At 51.4% G+C, this 18,365-nt stretch overlaps 3 protein-coding genes across 5 annotated transcripts in view; 1 reads left to right on the top strand and 2 right to left on the bottom strand.

Moving 5' to 3' along the window:
• Positions 1 to 262: 262 nt before the first annotated feature.
• ALAD (aminolevulinate dehydratase) lies at positions 263 to 7,324 on the bottom strand. Of its 2 annotated transcripts, none has more exons than XM_048966179.1 (12): positions 7,133 to 7,324; positions 4,674 to 4,821; positions 4,397 to 4,447; positions 3,191 to 3,287; positions 2,582 to 2,717; positions 2,324 to 2,407; positions 1,974 to 2,062; positions 1,607 to 1,662; positions 1,177 to 1,264; positions 754 to 840; positions 450 to 579; positions 263 to 374 (listed from the first exon to the last, which is right to left on the bottom strand). In XM_048966179.1, the coding sequence occupies exons 1-12, from the start codon at positions 7,194 to 7,196 to the stop codon at positions 295 to 297; spliced, it is 1,110 nt and encodes a 369-aa protein (XP_048822136.1). In that variant the 5' UTR covers positions 7,197 to 7,324; the 3' UTR covers positions 263 to 294. The 2 variants fall into 2 exon arrangements, with proteins under 2 accessions (XP_048822136.1, XP_048822137.1); XM_048966180.1 differs by lacking the exon at positions 7,133 to 7,324 and adding an exon at positions 6,784 to 6,907.
• Positions 7,325 to 8,415: 1,091 nt separating this feature from the next.
• Positions 8,416 to 11,606, bottom strand: POLE3 (DNA polymerase epsilon 3, accessory subunit). Its single transcript, XM_048966184.1, has 4 exons — positions 11,454 to 11,606; positions 11,166 to 11,251; positions 9,677 to 9,795; positions 8,416 to 9,221 (listed from the first exon to the last, which is right to left on the bottom strand). Exons 1-4 carry the CDS (start codon positions 11,517 to 11,519, stop codon positions 9,061 to 9,063), a joined length of 432 nt encoding a protein of 143 aa, XP_048822141.1. The 5' UTR covers positions 11,520 to 11,606; the 3' UTR covers positions 8,416 to 9,060.
• Positions 11,607 to 17,466: 5,860 nt separating this feature from the next.
• The window catches only part of RGS3 (regulator of G protein signaling 3), a 67,608-nt gene continuing 66,709 nt past the window's right edge, over positions 17,467 to 18,365 (top strand). For both annotated transcript variants that reach the window (XM_048965942.1, XM_048965946.1), the window contains exon 1: positions 17,467 to 17,732. In XM_048965942.1, the coding sequence (XP_048821899.1) occupies positions 17,702 to 17,732 (31 nt within the window). In that variant the 5' untranslated portion in view covers positions 17,467 to 17,701. The remainder of the gene's footprint in view (positions 17,733 to 18,365) is intronic.

An 18,365-nucleotide genomic window follows, 5' to 3' on the forward strand; every position in this document is an offset into this window, starting at 1 on the left:
TTAGGATTAAAGGGAACCTACAGCACACACGGGGGCGACGGCACGACGCACCGCACGGCCATATCAGCCCCGATCTGGGGCCTGCGCTGAGGCGGGGGGATTTGGGGACGGAGCGGAACGGCCCCGCTCAGCCCCAGCCGCGCCGCTGCCCAGGCCGTGCCCCAGACCGGAACTGCGGGGCCGGGCCGAGGAGCCCCGCTCCGCCCCTACAGCTTCCGGTTTCGCTCATAACATTTCCGGCTCCGCCCCAGCGCTTCCGGTTGTGTCCCCGGCACTTCCGGCCTGCCCACCGGCTCAGGCCCGCCCCACCGCCGCCTCCTCCCTCAGCCAGCGCAGCAGCTGCGGCGCAAAGTACGTGATGATGGTGTCGGCCCCTGCGGGAGGACAGCGGATGGGAGGCGGGGATCGGGGCTAGAGGCAGCCTGGCCCCGTGCCTTCCCGCTTCTCACCTGCACGCCGGAAGGCGGCCATGGCCTCCATGACCGCGGCCTTCAGGCTGAAGGCGCCCGCCTGTGCCCCGTTCCACAGCATGGCGAACTCTCCCGAGACGTGGTACACGGCCAGAGGGTGCGTGGGGTGCTGCAGGCAACGGCAGGGGTCAGCGGGACAGCCAGGCATCATCTGTCCACCCTAGGGACTGGAGCTCTTCCACTGTGCAGTGTCTCCTCTCCCCACCGGTTTTGGAAATGGGCCATCGCTGTCCCCAACCCACTTCTCCCTTGGGAACACCCGGTGTCCTCAGCCGGGCCTTACCCGCTCCTTCACATCCCGCACAAGGTCCAGGTAGGGCATCCCAGGCTTCACCATCAGCATGTCTGCGCCCTCACGCACGTCCCGGTCCTGCAGGGAGAATGCATACGATCCCTGCAGCTCACAACTGATGGATGTTTCCTCAGAATTTCTGACCCAGTGATTACTTTCCCAGGAGTCTGGGACACAGAAGGGGCCCCCGATGTCCACAGGAGCCCACAACTGGGCCTGGAACCTCATCCCTTGTCCCCATGCTCCAAGTCACAGTGGGGAATGGAGTGCCCAGCTCCTTATACATATTCTTCAGGCTCTACGGTGAGCTGATGGTCATCGAGGCTCTGACTTGTGGAGGGAAAGGACCCTTGGCCATCTTGGATGGATGAGTTTTTTGGTCCCCACAGAGCCACAGGGCCTGGCTGGACTCACCACAGCTCGCAGTGCCAGACCGCGGGCACCTGGGGGCAGCTGGTAGCAGCGCCGATCTCCAAAGGCAGGTTTGGATTGTGCAGCATCCCTGGAAACAAGCAGGGCACAGGGATCAGCGCCTTCAGTGTGAGGCCAGGTTGGGCCAGTGGCCAGAGCTGTTCCCCCTTCCTCCCCATCTGACTCGGGATGGGGAGCAGCTCCAGCAACCCTCCGCACCCACAGCCCTCCCCATGCCCATAGGGTTGGGGTAAAGCTGATTTAAATATTTTCCTTTTGTTTCTGAGTTTTTCAGGAGCTCTATTGGGGTCCAGGCCTTTCTTGGGATGAGCTCTACCTGCTGAGCCAAGGCTCATCCCAAAATACACTCTGGTGCACTCCCTCCTTGCTGCTCCTGCAAATACGGGCTGTTCCTATCTCTGTAGAACCTCACCTGAAGGGTCCATAGAAGCATGAAGCAAACTTGGCACTGTAGCTCATCACTGACACCTGCAGAGGAGAGTGGTGCTGTGAGGGCTGGAGCTCTTTGCTGCATCCCAGCTCGAGGGTGGTAGGAATTCCCTCCTACAGTTGGTTTATATTCTATCCCATTCCTCTGTTCTCTACCAGAGGCCTGGTGCCTCACTGGCCCCACGCGACCGGCCAAGAACTTACCCTTTCTCCATGCACTAGGGCAGGAAAATGCCTGCAGCATATCCTGAACAATGTGGAGGTTTGCCTCTTCCACTCTGTGCCCAGGCTGCTCCAGGTGCAGCCACCCCGTTGGGGTTGCTCCCATGGCACACACATTTCATGCTCACCTTGTTGCCCATGTCGTTGGAGATCAGAGCCTTCTTTATGGCTGCAATGCGTCCATCCATCATATCCGAAGGGGCAATGATGTGGCAGCCTGCAGGGGAAGGCCAGAAATAACAAACCCAAGGCTCTATCTGCCTGCAGGAGGAGGTGACCCTGGGCAACTCCCTCATAGGACTGAAGGAGGTGTCTGGAGTCCCTGCAGCTCCTCCAGGATTGGCAGGTGGATGCTTCCCCAGCTCAGTGGGAGCCCTCCCACTGGAGCCAGGCACGGTTTGCTTTTGGGCTGACTATAAGTTAGAGGGGGCAAGGTGACAAGAACAATGTGTGGTTGCTGCTGCTAGGCACTGCTCACCTGCTTGGGCATAAGCCAGTGCCACTTCTGCTAGCCGCTGGCAACTGGCCTCATTCTGGATGGTGCCATCTTCCCGCAGGATGCCTGCAAGAAAAAATGAGTCAGGCAAGGGGCAGGACAGTGAGGTGATGGCCTCGATCCTTGGAGTTCTGTAACAAGCTATAGAGATGTTCAGAACAACAGTGGGGAAGGAGTTGGGAGTCTTGGTAAGAGGAAGGTGCCTGAACAGCACCCCAGGCCCCCATGCTGTGTGCTCACCACAGTGCCCATGGGAGGTGTAAGGACACAAGCAGACATCACAGGCAATGAGCAGCTGTGGGAATGTGGAGCAGATCTTCCTGATGGCCTGGATGGCAGGTGTGTCTTCTGCATCTGCAGCAGAGCCTCTCTCATCCTGCAAGAAGAGAAGGGACTGGGCACATAGAGCTAAGGGCCTCCCATCAGTTCCTCCGTGGCCGCAGGTATGTTCTTGAACTATAGACCTCATACTGCAGAGTGGTGTGATCACCAGTTGTGGAAAAGGGTGACAGAGCAGCGAGACCGAAATGAGCACAGATCTTGGGGCCTCCCTGCAACAGCTCCCAGTGCAAGACTGGGTCAGGAGGAGCAGCACAGGATGTGCTCTTCTCAAGCTTCAGTGCTGCTCTCTGAAATGTAGAGCATCTTATCTCCCACTCATACAGAGAAACATAGCAGAGGCACCCAGAGCTACTGGGAGCATCCTGGGTATTGCTGCAGTTTCCCATCCTGCTCTGTGGAATGGGCTGCCACAACCCCAAACTGCCTGTGTTTTATTGGGAGACCCTCCACCCCCACAGTGCTCCCCCACTCTGCGGCCCCTGCCACCACCTGCTCATGCACACTGACCTTGGGGACCTTGCTGGGCACCCCGAAGATGAGGACACACTTCAGACCATCCTCAACAAGGGGCTGCAGCATCCCCTCCAGCTTGTTGACTCCATACCTGAGAAAACCAAAGTGAAGTGATGCTGCCAGGCACCCAGACCTGCCCTAGACAGGAGCCATGCTGAAGGCTGATCTGGAGACCCCGCATCACTGCCACAAGGCAGAGGGGGCTGCTCACGTACAGGGGCAGGGATGCTCAGCTGCATACAGCAGCCACTTGGGTACCAGCAGTCCATTCTGCTCTGCACATCTTTGTGATCCAGCAAATACACCGTGAGTACACCCAGTGCCAGCACACAGCCCTCTGACCTGATCAGTGCACCCAGCTGCTGGCCAGGCCCTGCCTGCTGGGCCACTCAGGGATGGACCCGAGTTAATCATTAAGTTGGATGCTGGCGCACGCCAAGCAGCAGTGGGAGATACAGGGGAGGCACTGCTGGAAGGAACAATCCAGGTCCTTATCTGGGGCTACAGCACAGTTATCTACCAGGCAGGGAGCCTTGTGCCATCTCTGCTCTGAAAGGATGAGTGTGCCCTGCCCTTGGATCCCTTATCTCAGCTTTCCTGTTGCAGCCCTGAGCAAGCCAGGCTTGGGCTCAGCACAGCGTGCAGGGTGCTGGGCATGGTGCCTGGCATGGCACAGAGTGCAGGCTCTCCTGTATGCACTCTGCTTGCACAACCATGGCTGAGTGCCCAGGGCCAGCAGATTGTGTGCTGGGAGAAACAAGGTCCTGATCTGACCAAGCTACCAGGAGCCCCTCCCATGCTGACCCACCTCCCACTGCCCAACAGCAATGGCTGCTGTGGAAAACCTGCCCAACATACCCTGCCCTGGGAACATCCCACTCTGGCCTCTGTCCAAACCTTACAAACACAGCAGGAGCTGCCTGCACATCCTGCAAGGCTGAATGCAGGACAAGACTCCACATCCAGCTGCTGTTGGCCTCCCTGTTCTCTTCCAGCTTCTCTGTGTGCCCAATGGGACCTTGCCACCACCCAGCATTCCCATTTTGCTCTCCTTCCCTGCTTTAAGCAGGGGGATGTTCCCACCCTACTTGATGCTGGGAGGATCCTCAGGACAGGAAATATGTACAATACAGGAGTGTTGCCCGTGTCCTGTGATCATCTCCAGCTGCAAGGCAGCTCCTGGCGGCCTCTGGCCCTTACCTGGCCTGTCCAGGGAGGCTGGCAATCGGCTCCACTGCATCAGGGCTGTCACTGCAGAGGGCAGATGGGACAGAGATGTGAGCACTCGGTGTGAGAAGGAAGACTGCAGATGGGCTGTGCCCACAGAACTCATCCCCTGCCCCACACTTGTCCACAGGGAATTTTTTGGGGAGTCTCAACCCCTCTGACTGCTCAGGGAGTGCCCATGCCTGTAGTGCTATGCCCAGCCAACCCGAGTTTGGTCTGTCCCCAGCCCAGAGCACCAGGGCTCACTCACGTGACAAAGATGGGGTAGATAAGGTTAGAGGCATTGAAGGTGGTGGCTGTGCACTGCCACGAACGCAGCACAGGGTGGAAGTAGCCACTGTGAAGGAGTGACTCTGCCTGCATCTTGGGAATGCACGGGGATGTTGTGAGAAGAGACCCTGAAACAGCAAAAAAAAAACAAAAAAGCAAGAGGTCAAAGGCTGGGTGCCACTGAAGCACTTTTATTGCTTTATGTCTAGATCAAAACCTTCTTGCCCTGGCAGATACGAGCCTGAGACTAATGGGCTTCAACACAGGAAATGAGCCCTGCTCACTGGGAATCACAGCTGCTGCTCAACTGGTGACTGTGAGATGGGGAAAAAAGAATGTGATGGCCATGCATGCTGCTCTGCTTGGACATCTGCGAGTTGCAGTGAATTCCCCAAGGCATTTGCTTCCCAGGCTGCAGGGATGAGGCAGGAGCTTCTGCCCCATAACTCAGTAAATGCCATTCCTCCTCTGCTAACATCAGCCTGCAGGCTGTGTACCGCCCTGCCCAGCCACAGGACTTGACTGTAACAGTATTTTCTTCTTCCACACCTCACTAATAATCTTGTGACTGGTTAATTTAAATGTACATTTCACAACAACAAACCCTCGGCTTACCCAAGCCCACAGCACACATGGGGCGTCAGCACCTGGCTGATCTCCCCAACACTAAACCTCAGTGCTCCTCCACCAGCGCTCAGCTGAGGACACGCCGACCTCACTCTGCTTTCCAGGACTGCAGCCCAGGAATGGCATCCTACACCAGAGTAGAGCTGAGCAGGAATGGCTCCTTTCCTCTGGGAAACTTTAATTGAAGGTGTTCCTGTGTTTTACACTGGGGGAAGCTCAAAGACCCTTCAAACATCCCAACCTGGAGCCAAGTTGTCCATCTGCACCAGACTTAACCAAGCTGTTTGCATTTCTAGCTTGGGGATGGAGCGACCTCTTGCTTACTTACACAATTACATACATAAAAGGACTATAAAAGCACCATGATGGTGCTCACGCATGGTATGGAACAGCTGCAGCACGCAGGCAGTGTCCTGGCACTGCAGGAAGGAACACCCAGCACAGGGTCACTGCCATTCCACACAGCAGAGCCCTTGGGAGGCCGGCAGTGCCCAGCCACAGCTCCAGGCAGAACAAAAGGCTCAGTGAGCACAGCACACTTTGAGAATCCAAAAAATGCTCCAAGCGCTGATCCCATGGAGGGGGAGCGCTGATCCCATGGAGGGGGACGGGTGTGAGCAGTGGCAGCAGCTCCCACTGTGCTGTCAGGGGCAGGTATCAGGCACAGCCCGCATTGGAGAAGTGGGGAGGGCTTGTCCAGAGGAGATAACAGCAATGCAGGGGGACCCCCGCCTCTGGGCCCCCCACAAGGGGAGCTGCCATCAGCTGAGCTGAGTGCTCACACTGCTCAAAGGGCAGCAAGAAGGGGCTGGGGAGCACTGCCAACAGCTGGAGCGGAAAGCTGAGTTCCTAGGAGACACAATGGAGCTACACTAATGAGGGCAGATTAATTGGCAGTCAGTTCAGAAGGATTTTATCTTTCAGATAGGATCTGGAAACGGTGTGCTCTGAGACGCTGTAGGAGCACATGCAGTGACACCACGGGAGTGACAGCACAGTCTGCACCACTCACTGCTCTGTGACTTCCCCGAGTTTTCCTCCCTTTGGCCCTAAAGCCGGGCACTGCTGGAGTCCTCAGGGGCAGAGCCAGGCAGAGATCTGTGCCTCAGCACCAGGTTCTGCCACCACGTGGTTGGTGTCTGTGGCTGGCTTTGCCACGACGGCCAATGGACGAAGAGCACAGCAGTTGGCAGGAACCCCTAGGGATCACCGAATCCAACCCCGGCTCCACACGGCACCACCCAAACCCCAAGGCCACGGCTGAGAGCAGTGTCCCAGCACGTCCCGAGCTGGGGACGGGCAGCTCGGGGCTGTGCCCACCGCCTTCTGGGGCAGAGCCTTTCCCCAGCCCCAGCCTGACCCCAACCACACAGCTCCCCGCTGTTACAGAACCGCCAGGGCTCTGTCCTGGAGCTGCCCGTCCCCACTCTGCACAGTCCCGGCCCAAGGGCACAACCGGCTACCTGCGGGTCGGTGCCTGCCTCCGTTTGTTACGATCTCTCCCCGAGCCCTCTCTGCCCTTGAGGAATCCCGGGGCCCCGCACGCCCCAATACCCGTCCGAGCTCCTTCCCCGCCCGGCGGCGCTGCGGGAGGCGGCGGGAGCGCCGAGCCAGTGGGTGACCGAGCCCCCGTAGCCGCCACCCCCGTCGCCACGGGCCGGGCCGTGCGAGCGCCTCCCGGCCCCGGAGCGCTGCGTGCCGGCCCCGGGCACTGCGGGCCGCCGCTCCGTGCGCGCGGCACCGCCCCAGCTCACAGCAGTGGCCCGCAGCGCCGAGCGAACCGCGCCGAAACCCCCGCGACCCTGCGCTCACCTGCCGCCGCTTCCCGCCGCGAGAGCCCAGTGAAATTTACATAGTCCCGCCCGCTGATTTGCATAGCGACGCCCCTCGGCTCCTCGCAGGGGAAACATGAAGTCTCGCGCGGCGGAGCGCGGGAAAGGGCAGGTTTTGGCGCGCTCGCAATGGTGGGACGGCCTCCCCACCACAGGGCCGGAGGGCGGGCAGACCGGAGCCCCGCGTCCGCCCCGCACGCAGGGCCGCGGCTGCTTCTGCGGCGTGCTCAGACGTGCACTTAAGCCACTGAGCTCACTTATTAACTAAGCTCATTTATTAACAACGGAAATCAAAGATTCAAGTTGTGCAAAGAATCTAGTATGGTCCCTGGCGGAACACGCATCCCAAATACATACTAGAAAACTAAAAAGAAAAAACAACAAAACAAACAGAATAAAACCCCCAAACCTAGAAGGACAACTATTTTTGTTCTTGAGATCTTGGGAAGACAACACCAAAGCAGTCCTTTCATCTGCCACTGCCTACAGACAGAAGGCAGACAGTAGAACATTTGCTTCAGCTTTTTTGGGGGCTGAGCATCTGTGAAGCAGTCACTGCGCGATAGAAATGGCAGAGGCAGGGCAGCTCTGCATCACCTTTCCAGAACACAAAGGGATGCCCTGCTCCTCCCAAGTGCTCCTGTTTATTTATACTGCACATCAGCCAAACTGATGGATTTGTTTATAGGTTTTCCTCATGTTTCCTTTACCAGACTCCAGTTAAGTCTAAATGTTAGGTTTATTAGTCTTGAAAAAGGTCAGTCAAATAATAAAGCACTGTGTCCAAAAAATAAGCTTATTCTAACAGGTAATTTTTCAGCTGGTTTAACCCCATCTTTCTCACAGAGGCAATTTTAACAGCACAGGTTTGAAGCTGGCCTTCCTACACAGGACTGTACTGTCCTCCCTGCATCCCCGGAGCCCACAGTATCACAAGGAAGGCCACACATCTTGAGTGACTTAAAAAGTAATTCAGAAAACCACCCAACCCAAAAGCCACCACTATTCTAACACTTGCAGCAATCACCAACCTGTCTGCAGAAACTGCAGCTCTGCAGAGGAAGGAGCTGAGACCATCAGAGCCACTGCTGCCCACTGCTGAGCTGCAGCACACTTGACACAATTTTTTCTTGTTCCTCAGACACAATTTTCCAGTTAGCCTTTCTTCAGATTTTTCATACAAATCCCTCTTTGTCTCTGAGGGCTTTAAAGACACAAAACAAGCACTTGTGGTAATTAGTTTACTTTGCAAGTGCTATGAAGTTTTTTTTATTTGTTTTTTTTTTTTTTTATTCTGGTTCATTTAGGGGAGGAATTCAGTTCAGGGAACCACTGGCCCTTGTACAGGTGTGCTGCATGCAGCTGGTGAAGCTGGCAGTATCACTGAAAGAGCAGGAAAGAGAAGGCACAGCCAGAATGCAAGAAAATGAAGGAAAAAACATCACTTGGATAAAAAGCTTAAACAGTCAGCTTCTAAGGCTCTTAACATCATCACGTAGACTGTAAACCCCAAAGGGTTAAGGAACCAGGATTCAGATCTTCGGTTGGTTTAATGAGCTTATTCAAAAGTTTTTTTCATGTTCTCCAGGTCTTTTCTGTATTGAGGCAACTGACATTTCTCTTCTTTCCCTTTGCTTCAGAGTTAATCCAGCATAAAAATACCAGACCCATTACTTGTCTGTTCAGCACCTGGGGAAGCTGCCAAGTCCCCAGCACACAGAGAGGAGGTGAGGCACCCATGAGAAACGCTTTAGCCAAGTCCTTTATGTACATGCTAAAGCCAAAGAGAGATTCCAGAAGAACAGTAAGGAGCTCTACTGGAAACCAGAGGGGACACAGCAAGATTTCTTTACAACATTTATAGCCCTAGTAACAAAAACCCAACCCTGTTATGTCCCATTGGCAAGCTCAGTTGTCCACCTCCTCCTCCTCATTTTGCTCTTCTTCCTCCATCCTTTCATCATCATCATCATTATCATCTTCTCGGCTCTTATCTTGTTCCTCTGAGTCTGCCTTCTTGTCTTTATCTTTCCTCGCTTCTTTCTTTCCCTTCTGTTCACGTCTGTAAACTAAAAAGAACAGTGAAAAACTGCAAGCCAGTGTTTCCACCATGTGAACATTACAGCAGTTGGGGCCCAGTGTCCACTTGCTGAACTCATAGCAGCAACTCTCCCTATTATGAGAGCTGTGCTGACCAGCCCCATCCATGAGAAATCAGATTAAGTTTCAGCAGAAAAAAGCTGAAAAGGACACAGGATTTCATATTTGCAGGCAACACCTATGACTTTCCTTAGATAAACATAATATGGGATTGATATCAGATAAGACTTTCTCAGTTCTCACCAGCTGTGAAATGTCATCCCAGCCCTGTTAAGGTACACATTATTAATCTCCACGCAAACTGCAGTGTAAGATAATGGACAAAGAGAACAAGAAACAAGACAGGCAAGTAAATGTTGCTTGTCTGACGTTCAGAAAAAATTGGTGCTACTGAAGTTCCCTCAATAGGATCTGAGGACAGTACCTTCCAGGGACTCTTTCAAAGGGGCTATAAATCGCTGAAACTCCATTTCCTCCATGGCAGAGAGAACATCACCAGCATTCAGCGTTTTCCTCTTCCCCTTCATGGCAAAGTTATTTGCACTAGTCAGAAACAAGGAGAAGAGAGCTAATTGATAACTGCCATCAATGTACTCGCTTATTACAGTTCTAAACATGTCCAGAGGAGGGCCACAACAATGCACCAAGGGATGTAACACCTCCCTGCGAGGACAGGCTGAGAGCTGGGTTGTGCAGCATGGAGGAGAGCTGAGAGCAGCCTGTCAGTATCTACAGGACTGAGAGAAGGGAGGGGACAGACTCCTTAGCTTTGTCTGCTGTGACAGCACAAGTGGAAATGGTTTCCAGCTAAAAGAGAAAAGATTTGGACTGGATATAAGGAAGACATTTTTTGCAGTAAGGGCAGTGAGGCACTGCACAGGTTGCACAGAGAGGTGGCGATGCCCCATCCCTGCAGACAGACAGTGTCAGGGGGATGGAGCTCTGAGCACCGCTGCAGCTGTGGGTGTCCCTGTGCATCACAGCTGGACTCCATGACCTTTAAATTTTCCTTCCAACTCAAATGATTCTGTGACAAATTAAAAACAGAGTAATATCCTAAATGTTCAGTGTTTGTTAATGATTTACTAAAATAATTTAAGATGCCCTCTTGTCCTCACTGGCTGTTTGTGTTGTTTTCTCACATCATGAGTTTTCCAATTGCCTGGGTCTTTTCTACAAATAACCACGGGGAAGAAGGCCTGAATACTGGCTACAAGGCAGTAATTCCATAAAGCCAGTACCAAAGAAGTGACTTCTGCAAAGCATATTCTGGGCAAACACTCTGCCATGCTCCCAGCCATTCCAAAGGTGTTATTGTGTGACCAGCTTCAGGGCTGCATGGTGAGCTTTCAAAGCCAGCCAAGGGTTCTTGCCTTTGCCAACCTGTAAAGGCAGTCCAAACCCAACCATTGCAGTCTGCTGGACTGGGGTACAATGTGATTGTTTTGTTTAATCAAACAGACAATACCAAAACATACTGTATGGTAACTGTTGAGTCACAGGCTGAACCACTGATTGAGCACCTGGGGAAAGGACCCAGTCAGCCCTGGAGCACAGGTGAAGGCAATTCAGCTGTGAGACAGGAGGGGGTGGAATCTGGCTGTACTTCTCTGAGACCCCATTTAAGGGCTGACTGCCAAAAGGGAAAGATCTCTTCCTAGAGATTGTTCCTTGGTGAAGCTTCCCCTGCAAACCTGAAATCAGACCTAGAATCTTCTGACACGGGTGAGCAATCTTTACAGCACCTCTGTCATGCCAGTCCTTTTGTCACCATGCCTTTGTTGTAACACCTTTCCCACTGTACTGATCTGTCTAATTGTTACACGTACCCAAGAACAAATTTCCAGGCCAGCCAGCAGAGGGATGTGTTATAAACATCGGTTGGTGGTTTATCTGACACAACGAATCCTTACCATGATGTTGCATAGAGCACAAACACACTTGCTGCTCGAGATATCGCACTCCGAGCTTCTTTGGATATATTCACCCCATCAGGCAGCTAGAAAGCAAGTTAGAAAGGAAGTTAGCTGCTGCTCTCCGAGGCTCGGAGCTGCCTCATGCACCCGTCAGTTCTGTGGCGTTCACAGAGCTCAGAACAGCTCTCATGTGAGGCGTTTCGGGCAGCAGAACCCCGCGCTGAGGATCTCTGATGCAGAACGAGGCCTCTGCCCGCGCGCCCAGCCCCTCGGCCCGGCACCCACCGCCTCTTTGATGATGCGGGTGATGACGGCGTTGGGCAGGTTGAGATCCTCCGGTCTCTCCGCCATCCCGAGCTTCCCGCACAACACAGGCGGCGCCCCAAGAAACAACCGCGCCGCGCAGCCCCGCCCCACAATGCACCGCGCTGCTGTTTCCCGCCCTGCTCCGCGGCTGCCGTTGCCTGGAGACGGGGAGGCGGTGGGCGGGAAACGGGTGGGGGATGAGGGCGGAGGAGGGGGGGAGAACTGTGAGCAGAGGGGCTGGGGGGGGAGGGGGAAATGAGTCTGTGTCATCCGACATCTAGAAAAAAAGCTAACTCCAGTGTGGTGTTAGAAAGCAGCATTCCTTTATTCCTCACCATACGTACCAGGCAACTCGAGCAAGACACGCATATTCATCAGCACAAGTATTCATTCTTCTCTGATGAATACCTGCAGTGTCCCTTTGGATGCTCAGTGGAATCAGGGTGGTCGAGTGCCCGTCTTCTGCTTCCCCATTTTTCACCACCAGCTTCATCACTGAGGCTTTTGACCTACTGCCATTCACTGCTTCCCAGTTTGGGTGATTCCCACTGCTTGTTAGGCCACAGTGAGCCACTTCTTAATAACAACGCATGTGGAACCTGAGGAAAATGTCCTTATGTGTTTTGATGAAGCATTCTATTAAGTTTCCAGTGCAAAATTATTGAGGAAAACAAGGCTATTCACTCACCAAGGCTGAAAGTTTTAGGACTACAGCTTACACATTTCTTTTGCTAAACTAATATATTGGTTACTAATCCCTATTACTAAAGAAAGCGACCTGTATCACCTTTGAGGGGAGGGCTATGGGGAGAGAAGAGCTGTGGGGAGGGTCCTGTGGTGGGGGGGGAGGCTGCTGGGAGGCCTGTAAGCTGGCAGCCCTATGGAGGGGATGGGGGCTGTTGGATGGAGCTGAGCTGTGGGAGTTGGAAGGGACCTGTGGGGGCTGGCAGTGAGGATGGACCTCAGTGGGGTTTTGGAACCTTGAGGAGAAGGGCAGGGCTGAGGGGTGTGAGGGCCAGGGAGCAGCTGGGGCAGGTTGGAGGAGCCCTGAGGCAGAGGGATCTGTGGGGAAGGTGGCTGTGTTGTTTCTGTTCTTGGGTTCTTGCCTCTTCCTGAAGTGCTGTGTGGGTATTGATGTGGCACAGAGGCGCCCGCTACTTCACCCTGTGGGTTTTGCTGTGCCAGGAGTAGCAGGGAGCCCACGGTGCAGGTATTGGGCAATGCTGAGTGAGGCCACACTGCTCTACAGACCCCAGCCCTACAACTATCATGCCTAGACCCAATGATGTAACTAAGTAAACTCAGAATGCAGGAAGGTAGAAGGTTAATCTGGTGTTGTGCTGGGAAGATACCTGAATCTGGGAGCAGTAACTGACAGTGCAGGTTTTCCTACAGCACATGTTTCCCAGCATCAGGAGCAGCACTGGGGATGGAGTATGGGCAGTTGTGAGGCATGTTTATAGGTAAAGTTATAGCTTGTATTGAACACAATAAGGTGTGCACAGCATTTTGAATATTCAAAGGTCAGACCTGGAGGAAGGCTTGTGTGCGTGACAGTGCTGATTACTTTTCCACTTACAGTAATTGTATTAATAAAAGCCTATCACTGTTCATACAAACCACACGTCTGAAGTCTTGTTTCTAGCTCACTTCAATGTATTCTTTTGTTAACAATTCTTTTGCAGGGTCATTCAGTGGCTCTCAGGGGTGAAGTGCTCTAGCAGGTGTTGCATTACTTTTTAATGAAATAATGACCAATTGTAACTGGTACATTTGTAACTGTATTACACAGTGCTAATGCCTGCTTCTGGACCAGCTGTCGGCTTGCTGTTGCTAACAAAGCCATCAGAGGTTGATTTCTGTTTTGCCAGAAGGCAAGGCTGTTTCCTATATGCCTAACTTAAGAACAAAGCAAGGCAGAGTTGTGTTATTGTGCAGTGGTGGGAGTAGGCAGGAGTAGAAGCAGAGATGATGCTGGCCCAGAGCCAGGGTCAGACAAAGCTCCTCTGCTCCCAAATAAAGGCCAGGGAGTAGTGCCAGACTGTCAGCCTGTTGTGGCCTAGGATGGCTGTACCCGAGTACAATCTATGATCTGATTCATCTACAATTTTGTATTGTCTATTTTACACTGTATGTTTCCTATAGCCTCTTTATTTGTCCTCCCAAATTAATTTGCACAAATGCTCTCTTCTGTTTCTTCCTGATCTCCCTGCTGCAGTGCTTGCCAGAATGGTGTCTGCAGATGTGAGCCACTGAGATGCAAGCGCTCAGATTCCAATGTGATTATTTTTTTTTTCCACTTATACGCATAACACCTTTCTCATTGATAACTTCCTTCCACCCGAGGACCTCAGCTGGCTTTAGTTATGTCTTTATAGATGGGGTTTGTATATCAGTACCTGGAATGTGATCTGCATATAAAAAAAAAAAAGTTACGATCAGTGAATTCTTGTTTGCTTAGCTAGAAAATAGATCTAGTGCACCTGTGGAGTTGCTGTGGCAGCACACTCCATAGCTTTTAATTACCAGGTCCTCAGTGTTATATTTGCTAGTTATATACTTATATTTGCTTTAATCTTAGATTAACTTCCAGCACTGAAAACTGTGAGCGTCTCCCCCAGCCAATGCTCGAGGAAGTAGACCAGATGTTCCAAAAGGCCCCTAACTCTGCTTCTACTGCACCCTCCCTTCTAAATTGTAAGAAAGCTTGGAAGAAAATACTGTTGTCAAGTGAAGACTCTGAACACCTACCTGTAAGTTGTAAGCTTGTGGTAAGGCTAGGCATGTGGGCTCATTTTTCCCAGAACTTCATGGAAATACTTCCTTTATGGTCCTGCTGCAGTGGGCACAGAGCTTGCCAAGTGCTTTCTGTATTGAGCAGAAGACACTGTTAGCATCAGTGGTGTTGAATCTTGCTCAACTTCGGTGAAAATGAAGTACCTTCAGTATCTTCATGACAAAATAGGTGATAAAAGTACAAATTATTATTGTGTAGAGCCATCACTGTGGAATATCTGTGTTGTTTCTGTCATTCTTGAAGCTCTGTTATGATGGATGGGATACAAGCTGGGAGGTCCAGTAGTGAGGTTGTTAGTTTAATTTAACCTCTTCCTCCCCTCAAAATTGAGGGGAAACGTGCCAGAAAGTGGCTCACATATACACTGAGGTTCTGATCTGCAAAACCTTCACTGTGCGCAGAGAACAACCCTATTGGTTCTGCTGGGAGCTCTCTGGGGTTGCAAGATTAGATGGTCTTTGTTAGTCCCTGAGCCTGCAAACTGTTACCTGTATTCCCAACCCCTGCAGGCTTTTGAGCCAATTCACACCTCTTCTTCCACATCAGTACTACCAGCGTCCACCCTAAGCTGCTTTTCAGAGCAAGTTATGAGTGAGCACAAGTCAGGAGGAGGGCTGCAAGGTGCTCAGTGCCAGAACTGAGGGCATATCCTGTTGGCTTTATTAGTGCTGGTTAAAAAAACAGGAAGAGAGCAAATGTTCACAGAGCTGAAAGCAGGACACAGCTCAAATCAGAGTCATTTTAGTGATATGGGATGTTGTTACAGGCGCCTGTTTTCACTAGTTCAAGTTTGTTTTCAGAGACTGTTCCTGGCTGCTCTGTGTGCTTTATTTATTTATTTTGTATTTTTGAAAGAAAATAACATAGCTTTGTTTTTCTCCCCCCTCCCTCCCCTCCCCAAATGATATCCTCTAAATTGTTAAGTACTGTTAAGTTTTTATCCTGAAACTTAATTCTAATGTCTGGAATTGTTCCTTTTTTTCCATCTCCTAGAGAACAGAAAGCCACTGCAAAGAGTCCGGTTCCCAGCTCAGCACACTGCCGTGCAGATGTCTCTTGCCCAATTACCTCCTGACCTCAGGTCTGGTGAGGTTAAATTATCTCTGATGAAGATCTTCAAATTCAGTTGTTTCATCTTTAAGACGTCTCTTGGGATCCTCTTTCATCATAAACTAATTCAGTGGGTTTGACCAACAAAAATTGCCATCCAGTAATTCTACTGATTGAGTACATGTTCCTGTCTGCCCAAAGAAGGACACCTGGACAAATCATGTGTACAGGTTAAGGAGCTATTTCAGCTGCATGTACCAATTATTACGTTAATGCTAACTTTGTTAATTCACTTTGGAAAGTTAATTTGCTTTTCTTTTGAAAAGGAAACCTGTAGGGTAACCTCTGATTTGCCTTTCATACTGTTTGCCTGCATTTGTTTCTCTATGAATCTTGTTTCTGTTTATGTTGCAGCTCAGAAAGACCTATTTTTCCAGGGCTGAACTTTGCAGCAGGGTTGGACGTTATCTCACCTGGACAGATGAACTGGATGATCTTTAAGAGCATTGGAAAGGTGAATGTTTTCAGCTTGGGAAGGGAGAATGCTTTGCTGACTACAGAGAATGGAGCTGTCATGAAACCAAGTATGTAATAATCAGGCTATGCTCTGCTAATTGATTTAGAATGCAAATTACACTATAGAAGTGTCTTAAGGTGGCCACTTAGGACTGAACTAATGGCATGCCACCACCCAAACAGGATGTCACCTGTTTTGGTGACATGAGCTGTTGGACCTGCTTGGCTGTGACACACCTTCATCCCTAGGGCTTGGTTTTCAGGTCAGTTTAAGCAGATCTTAATCTTCACTTCTCTGAAAGAGCATTCCTGGCTGGGTGCTTCTGCTGTTTGCTTAAATCAGCTCTGGAGTAGATGGTTAAGGTGGGCTGATCTAGCTAAGTTCAGGCTTCTGAAAATACAGAAGTGTTCAGGTGGATCAGTGTGCCCATATGTACTGTGCATCAGAAACACAGTGCTGAGCCATGCAGACCTACTGTTTACATATGACCCACTGTTCTGCTTTTAAGTTCTTAATTTTTTGGGGGGTACCTGTTCCCATGGTTGGACAGAAGTTGGGAGTCACAATGGGGGAAGAAAAAGGCAGATGGCCTTTCAGTAGCAGTCTACAATTAAATTAGCTTAATCCAAAAATGAAAGGGTAGGAAGATTTGTTTATGTACCTCAGTACATCTTGCTTTGTGCTTGTGTGAGGTGGAAGTGGGGTTTCACAGGTGTTGAAGCAGATCTCTGCCGACAAAAGGGAACTCGCCCTTCCCCACTGTGTCATTTCTGGTTTCTGATCTCTACTGCTTTTGCAAACTCTGGCCAATCCAGTTTGCTGTGCCATAGACAGTTCAGTTTCTGCTGGATTAGTGAGCTCAACTGACCTGCTGGGCTGTGCCAGCCCTGGTGTGGCAGCAGAAAGCGGTGCAGGGCTGCATGGGGTCAGCTCAGCCATCTGCTGCAAGCATGGCTTCAGATTGCACACAGCTCAGCTGAGGAGACAGGCAGTAAGTTTTAAACTTGTTCAACTCAATGCTTTGCTCCATGCGATGCCCTTGTGGCAGAGGAAACCTCTCACAGGTTTCAGATTGGAAAAGGAATCAGTGGCCAACCAGTCTGTGGCTCCTCACTGGCATTTTCCAGGGAAACTGCTGCTCTGCTGCAGGAATGGTGCTGGGTGATAATGATGCCCCAGCTACGTCCTCTGCTTCGTGTTTGCCATAGACCCTAAACAATCCCACTGCTGGGAAGTGCTGAGGTTTTGTGTCTGCCCTTAATGGCAGACTTTGCTAATCCCAGAAATAACCTTTCTGTTCCTAAAAATCACTTGCCTGGGGAGGCAGGTAATTTTTTCTAGTGTGATTTGGCTCCTTGAGTTTCAAAGCCAGCTCTAACCTTGGAGGACTTATGTGTGCCTGAGGTACCCTTTAGCCTGACGCAGCTGTCCAAGCACGTGTTTGGATTTGAATATCCAGCCAAAGGCAGATCTTTGTGCTGGCAAACTGAAATCTGTGATGGAGAACTGTGTTAAATTTTAAAAGAAAGTCATTAACTCCCAAGCCAAGCAGCTGAGTGTGCAGTTTGCTGGAAACTCTAATAGAAAAGCAGGTGAAGGTCAGTCTCCAGGGGTTTGAATATTAGAAGTTGGAAGGAGCTGCTAACGTGCTGTTGGGAGCCTGCAGGGAGTGGAGCCACAGCATTCATTACAGCTACCACCTTTTCCCCGTGCACATTCTTGACTTCCAAGTGCTGAAGCCCTGCTCACTTTGGATGCTTTTTTTACAGTGCTACCGAGCTCGTGGCAGCTGAATCCCAGTGTGTGCGCAGGACGTGGGTGCTTGGGCACTGCTGGAGCAAGGGACAGTCCTGTGCCAGAGCCATGGAGCAGCAGGGAGAGTCAGGGCTGGCATGTGAGTGCTGGGTGATTTCTGAGTGCTGCTGTCTGCTGGGTGGAACATGAATCATGACCGTGCAGGTTCCAGAACCTGGTGCTTGGAGGAGACCACATCTCCCACACATGCTTTGCAGAGTACCAGAGATGCCCGACTCCTTGGGGGATTGCATTTGTGGGATGGCAAATCATGGGCTCTCTGTTTGCACCTTGTGCTGCAGGATGGAGTGGGCATGAGCCTGCAGGATTTGAGTGAGGACTGATTTTTGCAGCCAATGAACTTCAGTCCTGTGGGCATGAAGGACTCCCACGGCCCTGGTCCTCCTGAATAGGGATGGGAAAAACGATGTCTAATGGCATATTCTGTGAGAATGGCTACTTTAGAGAAATTGTGCTGTTCTTTTATTGTCCCTGTTGTCTTTTGCCTCTTATTATGCTATCATTTTTTTCCCCAGGTACATTTGTTGGGATAAACCCTTAATTTTGTTGGGTGGCAGACAGAGACCACTGGGAATGCAGCAAATGGGTTCAGCTGAGCAAAATGTGGGGAAGCGTTTTTGATAAGCCAGGAGGGAAGAATATTTGTGGTGCCTGCTTCCCCTGGAAATTGTTCTGTACCCCCAAACAATGCCTGTTTCACCTGCTTGCTGGT

This window comes from Lagopus muta, chromosome 19, assembly GCF_023343835.1.
Source record: "Lagopus muta isolate bLagMut1 chromosome 19, bLagMut1 primary, whole genome shotgun sequence".
Taxonomy (NCBI): domain Eukaryota; kingdom Metazoa; phylum Chordata; class Aves; order Galliformes; family Phasianidae; genus Lagopus; species Lagopus muta.